The sequence below is a fragment of the Onychomys torridus genome, chromosome 12 (genome assembly GCF_903995425.1).
Source record: "Onychomys torridus chromosome 12, mOncTor1.1, whole genome shotgun sequence".
NCBI classification, from domain to species: Eukaryota; Metazoa; Chordata; class Mammalia; order Rodentia; family Cricetidae; genus Onychomys; species Onychomys torridus.
The window spans coordinates 54,636,921-54,659,272 of NC_050454.1; the positions used below are offsets into that span (position 1 = coordinate 54,636,921).

Consider the following 22,352-nt stretch of genomic DNA (forward strand, 5'->3'; position numbering starts at 1 on the left):
CCTTTATGTAGGCTGCCAGCAAAAGATGTGGCCCAGATTAAAGGCGATCTTCCTACTTCAGAAGATATGAATTAAAAGTGGGTCTTCCCACTTCAAATGACTTAAGGAAAAAACAATCCTCACAGGTGGACCCAGCCATGTTGGTTTTAGTTAATTCCAGATGTAGTTAAGTTGACAACCAACAATAGTCATCATAAGGAGAAAATTAACTATTTATGAATACAAAAAATAAATCCACATTTAACATTAAAATGTTAAAAGCAATGGGATCACGTGAAGTAAATTGTAATTGCAGTAGCTTTATACATAAGGAGAGCTTTTCCTTTGCTGGAAGAAAGTGTCAGTCAAGGACTGATAGTATCTGACCTCAGCTAACCTTTCCCATCATTAAAATGGACTGTTGCCCAATTCCAGGAGAGGCAGGCTCCAATTCTCATCCGCATCACAGTTGTACCTATCTGTCTATCCTGGAGGATTAGCGATGTGGAGGGAGACAAGGGTAACAGGGACAACTCAGTGTGGTCAGTTCTAGCCTCAGACAGTTCTAGCCTTTTATACCAGTGGAAGGAACAAGTGTCTTTTGTTCTTGATGCTGTCAGGGCAAGACAAATCATGTGAATTGTGTGTCTAGGCAGGGATCAGAAAGCAGGCCACAGTGCGCTGGGCCACAGTGGGGAGGGCATGCCCACCCAAGCAGAGCCTGCCCTGGCCTCATCACAGAGATGATTGGCACACAGGGCTTCTTGACATTTGTCTCCTGTTGCTCAGGTGACTGGTATTTGACTGGGATTTAGCTTCTGTCAACTCCATTGTAAAAACTAGATTACAGGAGCCCCAATCCTATGCAGCTGAAAGTCTTGTAGAATGTGTGTGTCTGTGGTGTTTGTTTGTTTGTTTTCTGTTTTGGAATTTTTTCTTTTTTTTATTATTATTAAGAGATTTTCTGTTTATTTTACATACCAACCACAGATGCCCCTCTTCTCCTTCCTCCCACCCCCCAGCCTTCCCCTCCAACCTAACCCCTATTCCCACCTCCTCCAAGGCAGGGCCTCCCATGGGGAGCAGCAGAGCCTGTTATATTCAGTTGAGGCAGGTCTAAGCCCCTCCTCCCTACACCAAGGCTGAGCAAAGTGTCCCACCATAGGTACTAGACTCCAAAAAGCCCGTTGGTGTACCAGGGGCAGGTCCTGATCCCACTGCCTGCCTGGGGGCCCCCTAAACAGTTCAAGCTAAACAACTGTCTCCTCTATCCAGAGGGCCTGATCCAGTACCATGGGGTCTCCTCAGTTATTGGTGCACAGTTCATGCATTTCCACTAATTTGGTTGGCCATTTCTGTACATTTTTCCATCCACTCTGTTCTTGCTCCCACTTGAACCTTCTGTTCCTCTATGTTCTCATCCCCCATCCCTTGCCCTCCATTACCCCCCTCTCCCCCAGTTTGCTCATGTAAATCTCACCTATTTCTCCTTCCCAGTGTGACCCATGCATCCTTCCTAGGGTCCTCCATGCTAGCTAGCCTCCCTGAAACTGTGGGTTGCTGTCTGGTTATCCTTTGCTTTATATCTAGTATCCACTTATGAGTGAGTACATACCATGTTTGTTCTTCTGAATCTGGATTACTTCACTCAGGATGATATTTTCTAGTTCTATCCATTTGCCTGCAAATTTCATTATGTCATCGTTTTTCTATGCTGAGTAGGACCCCACATCTGACAGAAGGCTGATCTCCAAAATATATAAAGAACTCAAGAAACTAGACATCAAAATACCTAACAATCCAATTAGAAAATGGGCTACAGAGCTAAACAGAGACTTCTCAATGGAAAAATATCAGATGGCTGAGAGACATTTGAGGAATTGCTCAACATCTTTAGTCATCAGGGAAATGCAAATAAAAAATGACTCTGAGATACCATGTTACACCTGTCAGAATGGCTAAGATAAAAAACACTGAGGACAGTTTATGTTGGAGAGGATGTGGAGCAGGGGGAACACTCCTCCACTGTTGGTGGGAGTGCAAACTTGTACAGCCACTTTGGAAAACAGTATGGCAGTTTCTCAGAAAATTGGGAATCAATCTTCCTCAAGACCAAGCTATACCACTCTTGGGCATTTACCCCAGGAATGCTCAATCTTACCACAAGGACACATGCTCAACTATGTTCATAGCAGCATGATTTGTAATAGCCAGAACCTGGAAACAACCTAGATGCCCCTCAATGGAAGAATGGATTAAGTAAATGTGGTACATACAATGAAGTGTCTGTGTTTAATACCATGGCACACTTCTGATCTCAGGACTCCTGTAAACTCACATATTTACAATGGACTTCAAAGAGCTTTGGTTGGTTGATAGAAAATAGAGTCTGAGTTAGAACTTAAAAATTGGAGAAGCTTAGAAAATCAATTCTTACTCAATCAGCAACCTGTTAAGTTGATATAAACATTTTTGTATAGAATATATTTCTGAAACAAATTAGCCAAAGGGTCCATGCATTTATTTCTCTGCTGCCAGTGTCTTGTGTTTATGGTGTTATAGAAGAGCTGGGATCTCAGATCTGTGTTGGAAGGTTTGCATTCTGTTGGAATAAGTTGCTTTGGTTCTGTTGTGTGAAGAAAATCTGGCATTATACAGATGTTCATTTAGGGAAGGGAGGAATGTTTAACTGGTTATTCAACTAATAATGGATATTCTGTTTAATATACTAAAACGCAACTGTTTTGAATTTCCTGAGGGTGAGTTGCCGTGTGAATCCACAGTCACGTTGGTGTCAGTGCTGGTTGGTGATTATCAATTGCCTTTCAAATAGTGCTGTTAGATATTAAAATCTACCAATGGCTTGCTATTTGAATGGATCTGTTACCCTTACATGATTCTGTAAAACTACATTGGTAATTGTAGTTCCATCTATATTATGACAAAATACTATAATAAAATGTCAAATTTGTTAATAGTTTATATTAAAAGTTTTACCAGAAAAGCCTTTACATTCTGAGAAACTATCAGGATCATAGTAGTTGAAACATTTTTTTTTTTTTTAATGAAAATTACCTATCAGTCATTAACAACTGTTGCTCTGCAATGACTGATAAAATTGAAGTTTGGGTAATCATACTTTGTAGTATGTCATTTGTTCTTTCAACCAAAAAATGGTGTTCTATGAAAAACACTAACTTTGCAACTCCAGCATTGGACAGGCATTTATAGTATGCTTTGCCACATATAAAGTTTGTGCATTTTTAGTCATTAACAATTTAAAAACCTTTTAAATCAAGATTCAATATTTAGCAAAATTACTTTTTTTGATCAGAGTTATAATTCTTAAGAGAAGCTAAATTTCTTTAAAGTGTTGTATTTATTTCTAAGTAATAACAGGAATTCCACCTTGGTACTGATGCCTTGGTCAGTATCAGCAGTGTAAATACTAACAGCAGCAGACTAATCATGTATCCATATTATTATGATGATATTATTTACCTACAGGATTTGTCATCCCTTCTTTTAAGTGTCTTTAGGGATGAATAAATAACTTAGAAGACCAAATGTGGGTCAAAGAAACAAAGGGTTTAAGAAGTGAAAGATGTAGACCTGGAGCCTGTGTACCATTCTCTGTTCTTACACTGTTATTAACATTTCTCAGCTCTTGTGGGCTAGGTCAAAGTATTCCATTCTTGCTCAGTGCAGAACTGCACTGGGCATGTTTTACTGATGGCGATAATAGTTGTGGCTCTTAGTCCTTGGATACAGAAATAGAATTGCAGTGTTCAAGCTCTTTTTTAAGAAATGGAACAAGTATATTCGTTTGCATCCCTCTGTGTAAGTGAAAAATCTTGTTTTCAATGAAAAGAAGGGCATATAGCCTAAATTAATCACGTAGTATAGAAGAGTCAATAACAAAAGTGACAACTCTTTTCATATCCTTTCCTACTTTTCATTAGAGCTAACGACTATCCACAATGACACACACACACACACGCACACGCACACACACACACACACACACACACACACACACACACACACACATGTACACCCCTACACCTACCCTGTGGCCAGTCAATATGATATACACACAATCAGAGAGCACCAATGTAAGTATTTGGTAGTATTTATTTTGCTTTTTCTTGATAAACCATATTGCCAGCAGGCTTTCTGCTTATTAGCTTTTAATAAAAGATTCCATAGTAAATAAATAAATACCAAGATTTTTCTTCCTTTCACTGCTTTTGGTAGATTTTATAGAAGAAACTATTAATTTGCAAGGCTAGCTCATAGTAACCATGTTTGGTTTGTGAAAGATATATCCATGTATAAAGCAGAGCATTAATTCAGTACTGCTTTGGTTTGCAAAGGTTTGTTGGGCATCTGTCTCTGTGGTGGGAGTTCACTGTCCTTTGTTTGCCTTGGTTTTGAGCGAGCTAGTTTTGCTTTCCAGATGTGATCGATCTCACCGGGGATGACAAAGATGATCTTCAGAGAGCGATTGCCCTGAGTTTGGCAGAATCAAACCGGACATTCAGGGAGACTGGAGTAACGGATGAGGAGCAAGCCATCAGCAGGTAGGAGCATGCACACAGCAGGCCAGTGTGAGCCCATCCACACTCCAGAAAGGAAAAGACAGACTAGAAGTTTAAGAGCAGTAAGATACTTCATTCTAGAAAAGTCACTGATGCGCCTGTATTGTTTTTACATTCCATGTAATCAGACTTCCTTTAGTTCTGAACCTTTTAATTATTTTTTAATTATGGAGTTCATAATTTTGTCATAAATTTCTTTCTTTAATTTTTTGTTTCTTTTTGGTTCTTTTGAATCCACTGTCTAGTTCACCTTTAGGAATTTATCGCCTCTGTGTGTACATAGGCATGTTCATGTGTGCTTGTTTGTGGAGGCTAAATATTGTAAAATAAAAGGTATATTTGCCACAAGTATTATTTTTCAAATGCACATATACTTTTGTTTACATCAATTTATATAAGCATATTAATATGAAAATATCTAGAAGCTTATATCCCAGATTAGTATCTATAATTCTGTCATGTTTCCTTGATATTTTGGTTGTGGGCTTAGCTTTTTTGAAAATTATTTGTTGGTTTATATTTAAATTGCCACCTTACAAATATATATTGCTAGGTTATGATTCTTTTCTCCACTTGTAATCCCTGCTACTCATTTACTGGTTCATTTCTTTGAAATTTTTGAGACAGGGTTTTATTGTGTATCTGATAGTGACCTTGAATTCAGGATCAGAGTTCATGGTCATAAGTGTGTACAGGATGAGTGACAGGATCATTATATTTTACCTGGTTATTTTATTTATTTTTGAAGTTCTGTGGGTCAAAATTATGTCATTAACCATGTTAGGCCTAGCTATTTATTTATTTATTTATATTAAGAAATACTTTTATTCATTTTACATACCAGTCAAAGATCCCCCTCTTTCCTCCTCCCTCCCCTCCAGCCTTCCCCTCTCAACCCACCCCCATTCCCTCCTCCATCATAGGTAGTGGGCTCCAAAAAGGCTGTTAATGCACCATAAGGGAATGGGATGGTCGAGCTGGAACAATGATGGAGTGGGAGAGCAATGAATGAGATACCATGATACAGGGAGACAACATGGGGACAGGGAGAAACCTGGTGCTAGGTTAGTTCCCAGGAGTCCAAGGATGGGATACCAAGGATGACCCCAGCTGAGACTACTAGGCCTAGCTCTTAAGAGCTGAGCCATCTCTGCAGCTTGTGCCAGCATATATTACTACATAGCAATGTATACTGGTTAATACTGGAGAGAGTTCTGAAAAGCTGTGAATAGACAAGTTCATCAGAATGTGGTTACAAACACCTAGATGTCATCCCGTAGGTTAACACCTCCATGTGGTCCCTTGATACAGTCAAGAGACAAACATGAAAAGTGTGAGGCTTCTGCCAACACACTGTAGCATTCATTTATGGTGTGCTTTGTAGTAGGGTATGAATACTATAAAATAACACAAATCGTGTAGCATATTGAATGTCTAAATGCAGTGTCACAGCGCTGAGTGCTTTGTACTGTGCAAAATTGTAGATATTGTCGTTTAAGGACTGGAAATACAGTTTATGCTGGCATCATCACATGCATGCTGTTGTCACACTAGGCCACCAGGTGAAGGGAGGTTCATCTCCATTGTACTTTCTTTGGATCACTGTTGCATATGTAGTGTAGTCTTGACTAGATTGTCACTGTGTGTGTGTGTGTGTAGCTAAGGACTGTGATTACTGTTAATCTGATTGAGGTTTTGTGTTTGAAATTTTCTTAGGAAATAATCTTAGAATTTTTCCTTAGTGTTCTTCACTTTATCTGTTGGTTATTGATTCTACCATATTTTAAATTTTTAAAATTTTCTTTTTGATCTGTTCTTTGTGTCTTTCAAATCATGTATCTCCATCCCATTCGTTTCCCTGTCCCTTTATATCCATCCTCTGTCCTTGCAACCTTCTCCCAAAATAAATAAAATAAAATAAAATTTAAGAGGAAAAAAAGAAAAATTAATCTCGTCATGGAAGCTGTAGTGTGTCACAGTGAGTCATGCAGTAAACCCTTTTGTCCATGTATCTCTATTTTCAACTATTCATAACAGAGGCATTGGTCTGGTCTGAAGTCTCTGATGTTGGGCCCTCACTGGAACTCCTCTTGGATATCCTGTTGTTGTGGAGATCCTGCATCTTTGGGTCTGTAGGGACTGGTCCCTTCATGTGCTCTAGCCGATCACAGATGGAGTGGATGTTGGGGTGGGTCAACTCATAACCCCGGTTCTGGGCCTGGATAGTTGCAGGATTGGTCAACCTGCCAGCTCTTCGTTGTCCTCACCACCAGGGTGCGCTCTCCTGCATTGCTCTGGCTAGTTCACCCCTTGCATGAATGAGCAACGGGCGGGGCCAGTTCTGCTGTCATGTCCTCACAGTTAGTTCTCCCACATCTACACCTACTGTGTTGCCCAGGCATGGCATAGGGGCCACTCTCCTGAGTGCTGCAGTTGATGAGGGGTAGGGACAGCTCTCCTGCTCTTATGACCTCAGGGTTAGCTCTTGCACCTCATCTGTCTCAGGTGTTGATGGAGGGGTGCGGGGGGGGGGAAGGGAGGCCACTGCCATGGTCTTAATGACATCTAATTGCTACACGAGTAATGTCAGCATCACGTATGACTTTACAGAACATATTAGAGCCGTGTAACAAAGTCTTAAAGTTCACCCACCACATAAGTTGCTTCGTGTGTTCTGTAACCATGTAAATCTTTTTCAACACTCTGTTTTCATTTCTTAAGAGTTCTTGAAGCCAGTATAGCAGAGAATAAAGCATGCTTGAAGAGAACACCTACAGAAGTTTGGAGGGATTCCCGAAACCCTTATGACAGAAAAAGACAAGACAAAGCTCCAGTTGGGCTGAAGAATGTTGGCAACACATGCTGGTTTAGCGCTGTGATCCAGGTAAGAGTTGAGGTTCAGCTCTTAATCAGTAGGCCCGAGGAGCAGTGGTGTGGGCCGTGCTGTTTCTTGTATGGTTTAAGTAGAAGTTCAGGCAGGATTTTCATGAATGTGCTTTAGTGGGTTGATCTCAGAATTGCCCAGCCCTTCTTGTCTTTGATTCCCAGTGGGACTTTTGTTCTGTTGTAGATGAGTTCTTGCCAATTGCCCGGGCTAGCTTAGAACTTAGGATCTGCTACCTCAACTTCTGAGGGCCGAGATTATAGGTTTGAGACATCACACCTGGCTAATTAAACGTTTCTTTGTCTTAAAACAGAGTCTCTTTTTAAAAACAAATTTAATTTTCAAATCAGCTCTTAGTAGGTAGCCCAGACTGGCCTCAGTCTCCTGGGTGCTAGGGTTATAGGCCTGTCGCACAATGCCTGGTTCCACTATGAGGCTTTCAACAGAACACAAGTTAATACCATCCATTTCTGTAAGATTATTTCTCCTGCTTTCTTGCCTTTGTAATTTCTGCCTCTTTTGATTCCTGAAGAGGTAAAATGAAGGTAATTTTGTCGGTATTTCTCTGAAAGTTGAGAGAATAATTGAAACCAAGGTAGGAAATTAGAATTAACTATTTTTTGTGAATCATATCAGCTTATTTATGCATAACAAAAATATTTATAAAATATACTGTTATGTTCACAATCACACATTGATTCTTGGAAGAGGCATTTTGTTTGAAGCTGGTGTTGATGTGCGAGTAGATCACAGTACATATGTTACAATGCTGAAAAGAATAAATATTGATGAATTAAGATGAACACATTTTATTTTTACCTTAAAAAAATCCTTGTGGAATGTTTTGTTAGCTTTCTCCAAAACAGGAGATGTTTGTAAATACACAAACGCACTATCTTCTCAACAGGGAATAATCATTTTTGATAATATGTTTAGTGTGATCTTTGATTTTCAGCTTTTGTATAATAATGACAGTTGTCATAATTCTTTTTCATTCTGTTAGTATGAATAATCAAATTTCAAAATTTAAATTAAACCTTCTGTAAATATTTTGTGTTTAGTTTTATAAGGCCACTAAAATGTAGCTTAATTGTTTACTGTTCCTAATAAGGACTTAAAAGTCATTGAACATATGTACCATTTGTTTTTATACTCAGAAAGACTATTTTGTAGCTTTCTGAGTCTGTGTTCATGTTGGCTTCAGCTTGCACGTAAGTATCTCATGCCTTTCATTTTCTGTCAGCTGGTTGTCGTTGCTAGGTGACTAATCTGTGATTTCAACTTTTTTCTATGAAGTTAGTATAGGTTTTAGCCACCACCATCCCTACTTGCTTTGTGGCACATGGGCCATATAAGTAGATTTCCTTTGGTTTTCTGGACTTGCCTCATTCCTGTTACGTTATTTATGATAGACACCACTAAGTAAGATGGCTCATTCCTTGGTTTCCAACTACATTAACAGTCTAAGGGTATATAGATGACTATGGCTTCTTAGACAGTGGGCTTCATTATAATTTTTTTTTCACTTATGTGCCCAAAAGCAATAATAACATTTATTTGGTACTTGGGAGTCCTGTGGGCCTGTGTCTTTGGATTGTCCTTATGGATTGTTTCTCTTCTTCTGTGTATTAGTGAGGTTCTGTCCATGGCCTAGTTTAGAGGAACAGATGTGAAGCTGTGATCCGAGTGTTCCTAAATGTGTTGGGCTGCCTTCTTCCCAGCACTGTGTGGACAGTAATGCTTCTCCTGCGTCAGTTACTTTTCATTGAGAAGTTCAAAAAGGAAGTCCCTACCCACAGACAGTATTTGATAGTTAGATAAATGTTCTTCACTTCTCCTGACAATATTCATTGGAAATTCCCATTTGAAGTGATAAATTATTATTAACAGAGCCACAGGAACCCTGTTTATGTTAATAAGTTCTTTTACTGTCTCAGCTCAAATGTGATGGAGTAACCATCCATCTACCCTAAAATCACTAGGTGACAAAGCTTGTGTGTGTGTGTGTGTGTGTGTGTGTGTGTGTGTGTGTGTGTGTGTAAGGAACATACCAGAAAAAAGAGATATATTATTCCTTAATACAAAGTAATAATTTTATTAGTTTAAATTTTGTTATTCTATGATAGCAAATTTAACTATTAAAGAAGATTTGACTTCTCTAGCAGAAATCTAAACACCCAGCACAAATAATCTTCTCACTTTAGAAGTTTGGGTTATCACAACCTAACAAAAGTGATTTTTAGGGAAGACATGAAGCTTCATATCATGGGAATCTGTGGGTAGAAAACATCATGTGTTCACTTGTGTTCCATTGTGTTTTTTACTGTATTGATAATGTTCATCATTATTTCCAGGAGCTATTATTTTATGTTTGGTTATGAGACTCCTTTCTTCTTCCTTTTCTGACATCACTTGATTCTCAGGTGTGAGCTGAGATGTGACTACTTACTCAGAAATGGCACTTTTCACTTAATGCTGCCTCCGTTAGCACCCAAAGCTTTTGTTGGAATTTGCAGGGTTGATTGGAATTCCATCACACTGCCTTGAGTGCTCTGTGCAGTTTTAGTTCTAGACTATCCCAGGGTCTAGGGACAAGATGGAGGGAACCGTGTCCCTTGCTCAGCGCAGCAAACAGCAGCAGCTGCGTCTCTGTGGACAGGCACTTGGAAGTGAAATGAACTGGACTTCTAGAATCCCGTCCTTCATACATCTTTATAAAAAGGAGAAAAAGCAGCTTCTTCACTTGCGAACTCACACCAAAGGAGGTTCATACTGTTCAGAGTCAAGGAAGACATTAGAGTGGGAGTACAAAGCATGGCTGTGGGATTCTCATGCTTCTGTGGCAGTTTTCCCTTGAAATCCCTCACAAGAGTGGTAGAGACTCCCCCTTTAAGCTCTAGCCTATTTCTACAATCTCAGGCATTCCTCCTCTACCACTGATACTGAGAAGGAGGTGACTTTTTCCAGGTGCCATTTATTTCTCAAGGTCATCACCTTGTCACCGTCCTCCTAGAGTGGAGCAGCATTGCTAGTCTTTTTTGTCCTGAAATGCTCCAGTGAGTCCTTGCTGTGCATCACAGTCATTACTTGTGCTTATTGAGAGGTGTATGATGTGTGATAATTTCTCTTCTTGATGTTTCACCAATCCGAAAGCTCTGCTTTTTTGTATTCCTTTTCCTTGTTTGATTTCCTTAGTCTTGCTACTGTGATCAAAACCTTTTGTTGGGTTAAGCTCTGGCTTTACAATGCTGCCTTTCTGCATAGCTTCTCCTCTGCAGCCTTATCTGTATCTTTTCTGATTTACACCCCTCCTTTCATCCTTTCAGTCTGCAAGCCTGATGATAATTCTCATGGAAGAAGAGACTGCATATTTTAAATGTCCTTTCTTCTTTGTCCCCTTGTGTTGTTCATGCCATGGGTATTCCATAAGTATTTATTACATGTGTGAATCAATGAGCTGGGCTAATGGCAAGATCCCTCCTCAAAGGAACAAAATAATAACAACAGGAAAATGAATTATTTTATCTGCTCATAATGTTTAAAATATCCTTAGTGGATGTGGTGGCACATACCTTTATCCCAACACTGTAAAACTTGTAGGAATAGTTACATGTATGCAAAATATTTATAAGGAAAATCTTACAGAGGTGCTCAGATGAATTTATGTCTATTAAGTATGTGTTCTAGTCTGTGATATTGTATTTTCGTTTTGAACAAATGTTATGGTGTCATTAGTGGATTACAAAGTACCTTTTAGCAAGCACTCAAGGTCATCATGTGTGGCTGCTAATTGAGCTCAGTGGTAGAGAATGTCCAAGGCCTTGATTCTGTTTCCAGAAGCTAAAATACCATCAACAAACTTCATGCTAGAAAGCCTTTCATGAGTATCTAATCTACTATGTATTTTTGCATTATTCTATTTTTATAATTATATATTTGTCTCCCAGGTTTTGTTTTCTTGGCCATAAAGAGAATATGTAACATTTTGTGTTTTTTTTTCACCTAGCATCTGATGAGTATGTTGATTTGTACTTAATTTTTGTAGGCAATTAATCTGAAATAGAACACATCTAAAAACTTCTTCACTGTATTTTATCCATTTTAGGAAAACTTCGTGTTAATGTCATAGTAACCTAAATAGTTTTTAATAATGTGCTTTAAAAATGTCCTTGTACAGTTTTGTGCTTTGCATGTAGAATAAGTGTTAGTTAGAAAGAATAATATATTAGTACTGTATATAATATACTAGTCAGGGCACTTGCCTTGCATACACAAGACCTTGGGTTAAATTCCCTGCAACACCCAATCCAAAAATATTTTTTAAATGAGAATACTATTTTAAAATATAAGAAATAGACTTTTCTCGGGGAGAAAATAGCTGCCATTCTTTTGCTGGTTGCAACAGTCCTTTATGTAAATAGTATAATTGTCAAGAATGAGTCTTGATAACAGTGATATTCATGATTCCATTACTAGAATTTTCTCTTAGATATTTTAAATTGTTGTTTTTCAGTCATTATTCAATCTTTTGGAATTTAGAAGATTAGTTCTGAATTACAAGCCTCCATCAAATGCTCAAGATTTACCCCGAAACCAAAAGGTAAAATTATAAAAGATTTTAAAATCTTTTAAAAGTCCTTACAGTCTGTATGTTCTTTTCTCTTTAAGAATTTTGGGGGCACTTACTTTACTCCATCAAAACTGAAACTGTTCAAATTTTACTGTTATGTCATTAATCTCGATTACAGTAATTTCCTACCCTTTTATTTCTGTATCGTAAATGGGGATTTTCTTCCTCTGTGTGTCACGATAGCATACCAGTTTTAGGACCCCTCACCCATAGGGCTGTTGAATTATAGTACACCTTAGACTGCATTCGACAATTGAAGGGTTTTCCTCAATGGACTCCTCACATCTGTTGTCAGTGTCGGCCTTTCTTTCCACTTCCTTTAAAGCTCACTTACGTGCGGTGGTCCAGGGCAAAGCCATCCTTCCATGTTGGAAGGTAGTGGTCGGCGGAGTGGGTTGAAAAGAGCAGGCTCCAGGGTCTGATGCTTAGGTTTGTGCTGTGGGTCTAAAGCACATTGCATTTCTTGGGGATTTCCTCATCTGTAGTGTAGACAGTAACAGTAATTTTTTCCTGGAGATGCTGAGGAGTCTAAATGAGATAAGCATGTAAAGCCCCTATAAAAATGTCTGTTATACAGTATTATTGCCTATTTTATCTTTTTATAAATTTTATAATTTTAATCTTAATAAAACTGGACTGAGTTGCATGCATGCATTTATACTTAGTAGAAGAAAACCATTGTATGGGAGGTACTGGGTCATTTTCTGTAAAGAGCCAGTGGCCTTAAAGAAGTGGGCTGTAGAAACAAGGGAGGTGACTTTTTGAGTTTCAGTGATGTACTGAACTTTGTGTGACCCATTGGTACAGTGATAAATTATTAAGTTACATTATCCTTTTAGTGTTTAATTTTTAAAACCACTTTTTCTGCAAATACATGAAACATTTATAAAGCACACTAGAGGGAATAAATCCTGTACTTTAGCCAACTTTTAGGCCACAGTCTCTGGGCTGGATTGGCCAATGAACAACTGCTTACAAAAAAGAAGGAATCAAGGCAATGTAACAATGCCATACTGCTAGAGAAAGTAAGCGAATGTCTTCAAGTGTCCTTCCAAGGGAGTTTGGAGTGCTGCCTCTCTGTATCACATGGTATACCAGATCGCCCTTCTCATCTCTCAGTAGAAGCATGTATAATTTACATGCATTAGTTAGAATTACTTCCAACTGGCTACTTATGGGTGCTGTGCTTATCTTTTGTTTCTTTTATTTTATATTTTATGGAACTTCAATCCCTTATTTCTCATAGTTTGATAAGACCAAATCAGTTTGTAACTTTATTTAAAAAGAAGTCATTGTCTGTATGTATATAACAGAATTACTTGTGAAGTCCTTAGGGTACTCAGCTATTCTGGCAGAGTGTGTAATGAGTGCATGCTAGAGGAGTGTGTAATGAGTGCACATTAGAGGAGTGTGGGAGTGTCTAATGAAGGCATGCTAGAGGAGGGTGTAATGAGGGCATGCTAGAGGAGTATGTAATCAGTGCATACTAGAGGAGTGTGTAATGAGTACATGCTGGAGGAGTGTGTAATGAGTGCATGCGGGAGGAGTGTGTAGTGAGTGTCTGCTAGAGGAGTATGTAATGAATGCATGCTAGAGGAATATGTGTAGCTGGAGAGCTTCTCTCCAGAGGCCACCAAGCCCCCACAGTCCCACAATCCATGTATAAAATAATCACTCAGACATTTATATTACTTATTAACTGTATGGCCATGGCAGGCTTCTTGTTATCTACTTCTTCTATCTTAAATTAAACCATTTCTATTAATCTGTAACTTGCCATGTGGCTCGTGGCTTACCTGTACCTTATATCTCGCTTGTCATGGTGGCGGCTGGCAGCTCTCTCCGCCTCCACCTTCCACTTCCCAGAATTCTCTTCTCTGCTTGTCCCACCGATACTTCCTGCCTGGCTACTGGCCAATCAGTGTTTTATTTTAATCAATCAGAGCAACACATTTGACATACTTGAACATCCCACAGCAAATATGTAATGAGGGCATACTAGAGGAGTATGTAATGAGGACACACTAGAGTGTGTAATGAGAGCATGCTAGAGGAGTGTGTAATGAGCACATGCTAGAGGAGTGTATTTCTTGCAGTGGAAGGAGAGTTACCATTTCCATTCGTTGAAAGGCTCTTATGCAGAAGAATATTGTGAAAATTTGCATACGCTTTGATAAATGAAGATCTTTAATATGGCATGGTAACAGTGGGAAACAGTGCTTGATGCCTTTTAAACTGGTGTTGGAATTGTGAGTAATTGTCAGTCACTGGTTTATGCTAAATTCACTTGAGATAATGAAAGATATTTTCTGTTTTACATGTGTAAATATAACATTTGCCATGGTCTTTTTTGTTTTGTTTTGTTTTTTGTTTTTTTGTTTTTTAAGACAGGGTTTCTCTGTGTAGCTCTGCACTTTTCCTGGAACTCACTTGGTAGCCCAGGCTGGCTCAAACTCACAGAGATCCTCCTGAGTGCTGGGATTAGAGGCATGTGTCACCACCGCCCAGCTCGCCATTGTCTTTTAATAGTGAATTTACATTGAACTCATGACATGTTTACTGTTACAGTGAACTTGAAATCCAATGTATTAAGATACAGACTATACCTGGGATTGCTTTAATCATATTACAGAGACGCCATTTGCATGCACTGCTAAGAATATCTTTTAAGCAAATAAAGCTTCCCACAAATATTGTGTGCATTTTAAATAAGAGGTAGGACTTCCTTAAAAAGTCTAGTTTGTATTTTAGATAGAGTTTGTTCATCTAGAATGATATACTCCTTTATGTTATTTATTGTTAAGTTTAGTGTATAGGATAATTGTTATCTGAAAATTAATGTCAGATCCCTGTCTCCCACATACAGATATTCTTTGAGCTGAGAATTTCCAAGTCCCCCAGAGTTTTTATAAAATGAATGAAAGTGTGTATCTCCACAAGAATTCTCACCCCAGTGTATGCAGTAACTGAAGAGGAGACTGTTGGATTAAAATAAGTTGTATTTAATAAAATGCTACAAAGCAGTAAACTGTAAGCAATTACTAGTGTACACAGACATGTAGATGAAGCACTAAAAAGTATACTGATTGCACAGAAGCAGTCTAAAGCAAATACGTAGAGGATAATTCAACTTGTATAAATGTCTGGGAAATGCAACGTGACTGTTGTTAGCTGAGATGTTGAGGGAGGACCATATTTTGGGGTGTGTGTGTGTGAATAAATAGCTTTGTTATCTGGATGGTGATAATTCATTCATATGCAAAGCTTGGGAAATTGTGGGGGTTTTGTTGTTGTTGGTTTTTTTTTTTTTTTTTTTTTTTTTTTTTGGTTTTTCGAGACAGGGTTTCTCTGTAGCTTTGGAGACTATCCTGGAACTCGCTTTCTAGACCAGGCTGGCCTCGAACTCACAGAGATCCCGAGTGCTGGGATTACAGGCGTGCGCCACCATGCCCGGTTTAAATTGTGTATTTTTTAATGGTGTATGTAGTGTGCATTAATTATACCACAACAAGCCTGTTTATAAAAGCAGTAGTGCTCAAATAGTTTTTATGTGTGCCAATATTTTTATGATTTAGTTAAATGGAGTAGTTGCTCTGTTTTATTTGATAATGCTATACTTTTTGATAGACAGACTTTCTAGCTGCAGGTATTGGCTGAGACAGAGAGATATTTCCAAAGATTTTACTTTCCAAATAATCTTGGCAGAATTTCTCTTAATTTTAAAAAAAATATTGTGCTAGGTGGTGGTGGTGCATGCCCTTAACCCCAGCACTCAGGAGGCAGAGGCAGGTAGATCTTTATGAGTTCGAGGCCAGCCTGGTCTACAGAACTGCAGAGCTGTAGAGTTCCAGGACAGCCAGAGCTGCACAGAGAAACCCTGTTTTGAAAAAAATCAAAACAGACAAACAAAATTGTTTCATCCTTATATTTGATACGGAGTGTCCTCATTTGTCATGGGCTGAGTGATAATGAAGAAGTGGATGTTAGGAAACAGGGTATTGGGGGAGATTGTTGTGTAGATTAAAATTAATAATATTTACACTTTGAAAACTTACTTATATAGGGCAGTTGGAGAAAGAGTTAAGGACTGGAAAAACAGTTAATTTTTTCATGTATATGTGTTGTCTTTATACTTATTCCTGCCCATGGAACATGTATTTAAATAAATGCCATGTGGACTTCTGTATGGCTTAGAGCTTTCACTTTAGAATGAGTTTATGTGAGAATGCTTCAGTGGTGTGTGTGTAGTTGGGGGATCAAATGACAAGGCTTTGAATTTCTTCCCGTTTCTCAAGGCCCCCTTTTTAGTCATTGAGAGAACAATAATTTTTTCTGTAGATTATATTGCTCTGAATATCAGTTATATAAAATGATATTGATACTGCTATAGTAATGCCAATCATGGAAATTAAAATATTTAGATAGTATCTTGAAAATTTATGCCAAGATTATTGTTGCAAAGACTATTATGAGAACTGATTTTCCAATTTGCTGCCCTAAAGCATTTCACCAAGTTAAATACATTTCATGATTTTTAAATGTTTTTGATATAAAATAAGTAGTGACTAAAACTCATTTTTTTTTCCCAGAAGGTTGGATATAATCAACCAGTAAGAATTGAACACCTGTTTTGTGTAGCATTAAAAGAGAAGAGACATTGAAATTGTTGAGAAATCTGTAATCCCAGTGAGAATAAAATTAAGATTAATTAAAATTAAAATTAATCATTTCATTAATGATTATGCTAACATTATACTTATTAAACATTTAAATTGAAAAATTACAGCAATTACAATGAATTTATTCTGAGTCTTACAATTTACTAAGTATATTAATGCTTTTAATAAAGTATAAAGTAATATATATATATATATATATATATATATATATATATATATACACATATGTGTGTGTGTGTGTTAGTTTTTATTAGTCATTAAGTAAAGATTTGACACAGGCCTAATATTAGTTAAACGATTAGAGTCATTGTATGAGAACTGACAGTGTGGTCTGTATTCAAAGACTGATTCCAGTAGATGGAGCGTTTGGAGGCGCTGTTGACTTGGAGGGGTCTAAAGTACTCCTAGATGAGGAGGGTCTGGTTGAAATGGGCTCATTGGAGAACAGCACTCAGACGGTGCCTGGCGTGTGCTGAGCTCTCACTGATCGTTGTGGGCTCCTCTGGTCGTCCTTGTCGGCAGCAGCTGCACCCTGATGAATGGGAAGATTATAATGAACGGACTTAAATGAGCTGGATATTCTTGGCTGGGTTGGCTGGGTAGTGACATAATTTGCTATGAATATGTGGTATTTATGCAGAGATTGTGAGGCTAGCTTAAGGTCCTCTGTTGTCGTTCTTAACTCCTTTGAGTTTTGTAGCTGACATTCCTTTTCAATGTGATAGAGTGCCAGATGTGTCTGTCCTAATAGAGGTCAGTTATCGTCTGGTTCCTGTTGAAGTATCTGTTGACCAGTGAATAGTTTGCTGATTTCATTGGGGATACTGTTTTTATTTTTATTTTTTCCTTCTCTCTGTAGGAACATCGGAATTTGCCTTTTATGCGGGAACTGAGGTATCTCTTTGCACTTCTTGTTGGTACCAAGAGGAAATATGTTGATCCATCTAGAGCAGTTGAGATTCTGAAGGACGCCTTCAAATCAAATGACTCACAGCAGGTAGCCTCCCATCCCTTTTATTTGATTGGTTCCATGTGATCTTATAGATCTTTATGACACTTTTTCAAGTGTATCTGTTGATTTAGGATGACATTACTAAACTTTATTAATAATGACTTGAAGCCATTGAAGTCATTATTTTCTTATTTGGAAAACTTTTAAACTAAGCAAAACATGACCAAATTGGAGGTATTAAGGTAAATGAAGTTGTAATTTATAGAATGATGGAAGTTGATAAAGAAAAGCAAAGCTGGGCGGTGGTGGCACACGTCTTTAGTCTTTAATCCCAGCACTTGGGAGGCAGAGGCAGGTGGATCTCTGTGAGTTTGAGGCCAGCCTGGTCTACAGAGTGAGATCCAGGACAGGCACCAAAACTACACAGAGAAGCCCTGTCTCAAAAACAACAACAACAACAACAACAAAAAAAGGGGGGGGGGGAGAAAAGTAGTGAACAAACTGAAGGCTCTTATATACATATATAATATATAATGTACTATATGAGTACCTGGTGTGTGCCTGGAAGCTAGAGGAGGATATTGGATCCCCTGCAACTGCAGATGTGGATGGTTGTGAGTCACCATATGGTGCTGTAAGTTGAACCTGGATCCTCTGGAAGAGTAGTTCTCTTAACTACTGAGCCATCGCTCCAGCCTCTATAAGTAATGATTTCAACAAATGTGTGATGACCCAAGTGCAGTAGAGTATATGTGGATTTCATGCCCCTGCCTTTGCAGATTGGGGTTAGTTTCCCTGGATTGTCTGTAAGGGTTTTTGAAAAATATTGCTTCAGTCATTTTTCTCGCTTTTAATGGTTATATCATGGTACCCTTTTATTAACATTTGTTAAAAACAATATTGTGGATGATTTCTTTTGGAAGAAAAGCCCTGTCTATACACCAACATTGCTACTTGAAAAGTCAGACCGCTGAAGAGCACACATAGAAGCACATACGGTTGTAGGAAGTAATAAATACTGAAGAGTCAGCAGTGCTGAAGGGACATAGATGACACATAGAGAAAGAGGGTCACAGAGCCCTGCCTGCTGGACAGGGAGCTCTTTGTTACTTGGATTCATAAAATGGAAATTTAGAGCAGGTTTCAGGAGAAAAAATACGTTTCTGTCTTCTAGATTTTTCTTCTTAAAAAATTTGAAGTTGTACATAAAATATGTGCAGATACAAAGTGCTCACAGCAACATTTTCTATTGTTTTCTCTTTAAAAATTTTTCCCTAAACAGCCCAGTGCTTTTCATGGGTTCCATCTGCTTTGATTCCTCACTTATTCTTTCTCGCTGGAACAATACTAACACAAGCTAAAAGTAACAAAATGATACTCCCGAAATGACCCCAAAGCACCTGCTTTAGAGCACTGCTTCCGGTTCCATTGTCTTTTGTTCGTTTGCTCATTATTAACTTACTGCGCTAGCCTCCTCGCTGTGCAAAGTGAATTTTACACAAGCTTTCATGCTTTGACATGTTTCCTTCCCTGCTTTCCACGTTTACTCCCTGCCCCTTGCTTAGAAGCCCATTGATCATTCGGTATCTTTCCACTTCAAGCTGGGGTAGATGTGGGGCTCTTCTGTGAGAGTGAATGTCCTGATGGACAGGGCTGGGTACTTTGCTGTTCTGTGCTCTGAACGCTGTGGTGAATACCTTTGCTTTGTGTGAACCAACCAGTTTTATCTTTGTGGCTTCTTTTTCTCTAGAGGCACAGGTATGATTTTCTGACATACACACTAGTGAGTTAGTGAACTTCATACCCAAGGCACATGAGTATTGTGATTACTTTTAAAGTCTTTTGTACCTGTGGTTTATATTCTCCCTGAATGTCATGTTTGGAAATATGAAACAATTTTATGGGAGATTCTTTGGTGTATGGCAGTACTGTCAATTTTAATCATATTTTTCTTCAAGTTTAAGATCTTAAGTTTAAGATCTCACTCGTTCATCCTAGTGAACTTTGCTAAATTTTCATTGTATAATTGTAAATTTTAGATTGATTACATAAAAAGACAGAATAGTTCTTTCCAAGACTTGTGATAAGTAGAAAACCTTGTTGGTTCTTTTTAGCTACAGTCTTTAAGAGGAGTAAAGTTGTTTAAGAACGTTTATAAATTAAATCTTCTGGCTGAGAAACAATAAAAATTATTAATATACCCTGAGGCCAAGGGTTTCGAATGAAGACTCTGCAGAGCCACACTCTCTGACAGGAGGAGCGTTCTTCCTGCCACCAACATTTTCTGGTATCCTTTGACCCTAGGAGGCTAGTTTTGACTTCTGCCTGTCTTCCTTTGTGCTTACTGCCTTCTCTTGTTCTGTGTCCCACAGGGACGGCCACTATTGGAGTTAGGGCTCACTTTTACCTGAGCTAAATTCACCAGGAGATTATTAGTAATTTCTATACAGACCCAGATTCAGTAAAAGTTACTCTTTGTGGTTCTGAGTAAACTTTTTGCTGCTCTTTTACCCGGGTGATAGAACTAGACTTGTGTGCTGCTCAGTCCCATTTCCCTCTGCAGCACCAGAGCGGCTTCTTCCTAGACCTTAGCATCAACACTTTATAGGTGGATTGGTTGACCTAAGCACTAGGTGGAAAACATACGCAGTTACTTTATTCTCGAGGCTGCTTTGGTTAGGGAAAATTGCCTATGTGGACTCTTCTATCTAGTCTTGGATACCATGAACTGGATACCATGAGTGGTCTTTCTCATTTTAAACCTATTCTGTATTCCAAGCAACATTGTGTAAGTGGTGGTAGTGACTTACTCTACTTTTTCGTGTTAGGGATCAGCCACCAAAGAAAGGGACAACAAAAGGTGATATTTATTTATTTCTGAATGTAGAATTGACTTGAGGTTTAGAGAATTGTAGACTAAATTATTGGACTTACTAATTGGTAAAGTTAAGAAATTCCTTGATAAAAGTAAGTATGGATTAAAAAAGTATATATGAATTAAAAAAAACGTTTGTAAAAAAGCACTAATCTTTTTCTCTAAGAGAAAAGATGATGATAATTTTGTATAAAACAGAGAGTCTTGGTTAAAGAAAGTCTTTCATTTCATGGACTCGTTGCAAAGCATATAGGGTGGAGGTAACTAAGATTTCATTATAAACTCATTTGTTATATTGTGTGCGTGTGTGTTTCCCAAAATGAAGCCTTGTGACTATAATACTTTTTAAAATATCGATTTATTTATCCTGGTTTAATTATGAAAATTTATTGCACTTTATGGGACACAGTCACATTCTACTTTTGTGAGTACTGACTGGCTGTAAGTTTTATTTTGCAGCAACTAGCATCTTTGTTAGTAGGATCAAATATCAACCAACCAACCCTTTTTCTTTCCACAGCAAGATGTGAGTGAGTTTACACACAAGTTATTAGATTGGTTAGAAGATGCCTTTCAAATGAAAGCTGAAGAGGAAACGTAAGTCACTGTGATGTTTGATGATGGGCTTTGAAAGTCCATAAGTGATGGTCATGTTGTTCTCTTGGGTGCAGTACAGACATTCAAGCAAGAGAGACTTTGGGAATCCCGGTGTTATCTGGTTATCAACAAGCTTTTGGAAGTTGTGGTGATACAGATTGGGTGGCTGCCAGCTTCTACTATCAGATCTGATATGAGATTCCTAACAGTACTAATCTTACAGCCATGTGGTTTTCCTGGATTAAGTTTTTCATAAGGAAGAAGGGCATGAATTTCCAAAGACTTGACTTCATCTTAAGTCCTTTCCTGAGGACAGGATGAGCAATTCCCCTCCATATTCATGCTGCTCACTAGGTGTAAGCACAAAGCCTTGACAGATTCATGTGTGCATGTGGGCACTGTGCAGGGTCATCGCTGGGTGTTGGTCCTCAGGTGCCATTCACCTATTGTTTAAAAAGAGGCTCTCTCTCATTGGTTTGGAGTTTGCTCAGTTTCCTGAGTCCAATCTCCTTATCTCAACTCTTCTTTCCCTTATGGGTTTTTTTTTTTTTTTTTTTATGTTTTAAGATTCATTGTGCTTTTTTGATGTATACCAGTGCTTTGCCTGCATGTTTACATATGCACCACATTGTGTGTCTGGTGCCTGTGGAGGCCAGAAGAAGGTATCAGATCCCCTAGAATTAGCGTTATGGGTGGCTGTGAGTCACCATATGTGTGTTAGGAACTAGATCCAGGTTCTCTGCAAGAGCAGCAAGCACTGTTGACTGCCAGGCTATTTCTCTAGCTCCACCTCTATGTGGTTGTAACACTGAGCTATTTAGACTGATTCTGAAAGACCCAGTCATGGAATCTGCAGCATACACTGAACATTATGTAAAACATAGGCAAGAAATCCTAGGCTCAAAGCCATTACTTCCTTCTTCCAGTTTTTCTAAGTATCTTCCTTCTATTTTTTTCTATTTTAATTCTGTTCAGCCTCATTGTCTTATAAAGGCCATGATACCATGATTTGCAGTGAATTAATTAGTGTGAGATGTCCCTATCCATTAGAGATGTACTTAAACGTTAAACCTTCCACTTGGCTGTCAAATCCAGGGGATTTGTTTCCAAATGACATTTAATTGATCTTTTAAGGCAAAATTTGGAAGAGTTATT

At 38.3% G+C, this 22,352-nt stretch overlaps 1 protein-coding gene across 3 annotated transcripts in view; it reads left to right on the top strand.

Annotated features, from left to right (window-relative positions):
* The window catches only part of Usp25 (ubiquitin specific peptidase 25), a 105,814-nt gene that overhangs the window by 32,838 nt on the left and 50,624 nt on the right, over window positions 1-22,352 (top strand). For all 3 annotated transcript variants that reach the window (XM_036203560.1, XM_036203558.1, XM_036203559.1), the window contains exons 4-8: window positions 4,439-4,562; window positions 7,302-7,464; window positions 11,978-12,064; window positions 17,633-17,770; window positions 21,121-21,197. In XM_036203560.1, coding sequence (XP_036059453.1) covers window positions 4,439-4,562; window positions 7,302-7,464; window positions 11,978-12,064; window positions 17,633-17,770; window positions 21,121-21,197 — 589 coding nt within the window. The remainder of the gene's footprint in view (window positions 1-4,438; window positions 4,563-7,301; window positions 7,465-11,977; window positions 12,065-17,632; window positions 17,771-21,120; window positions 21,198-22,352) is intronic.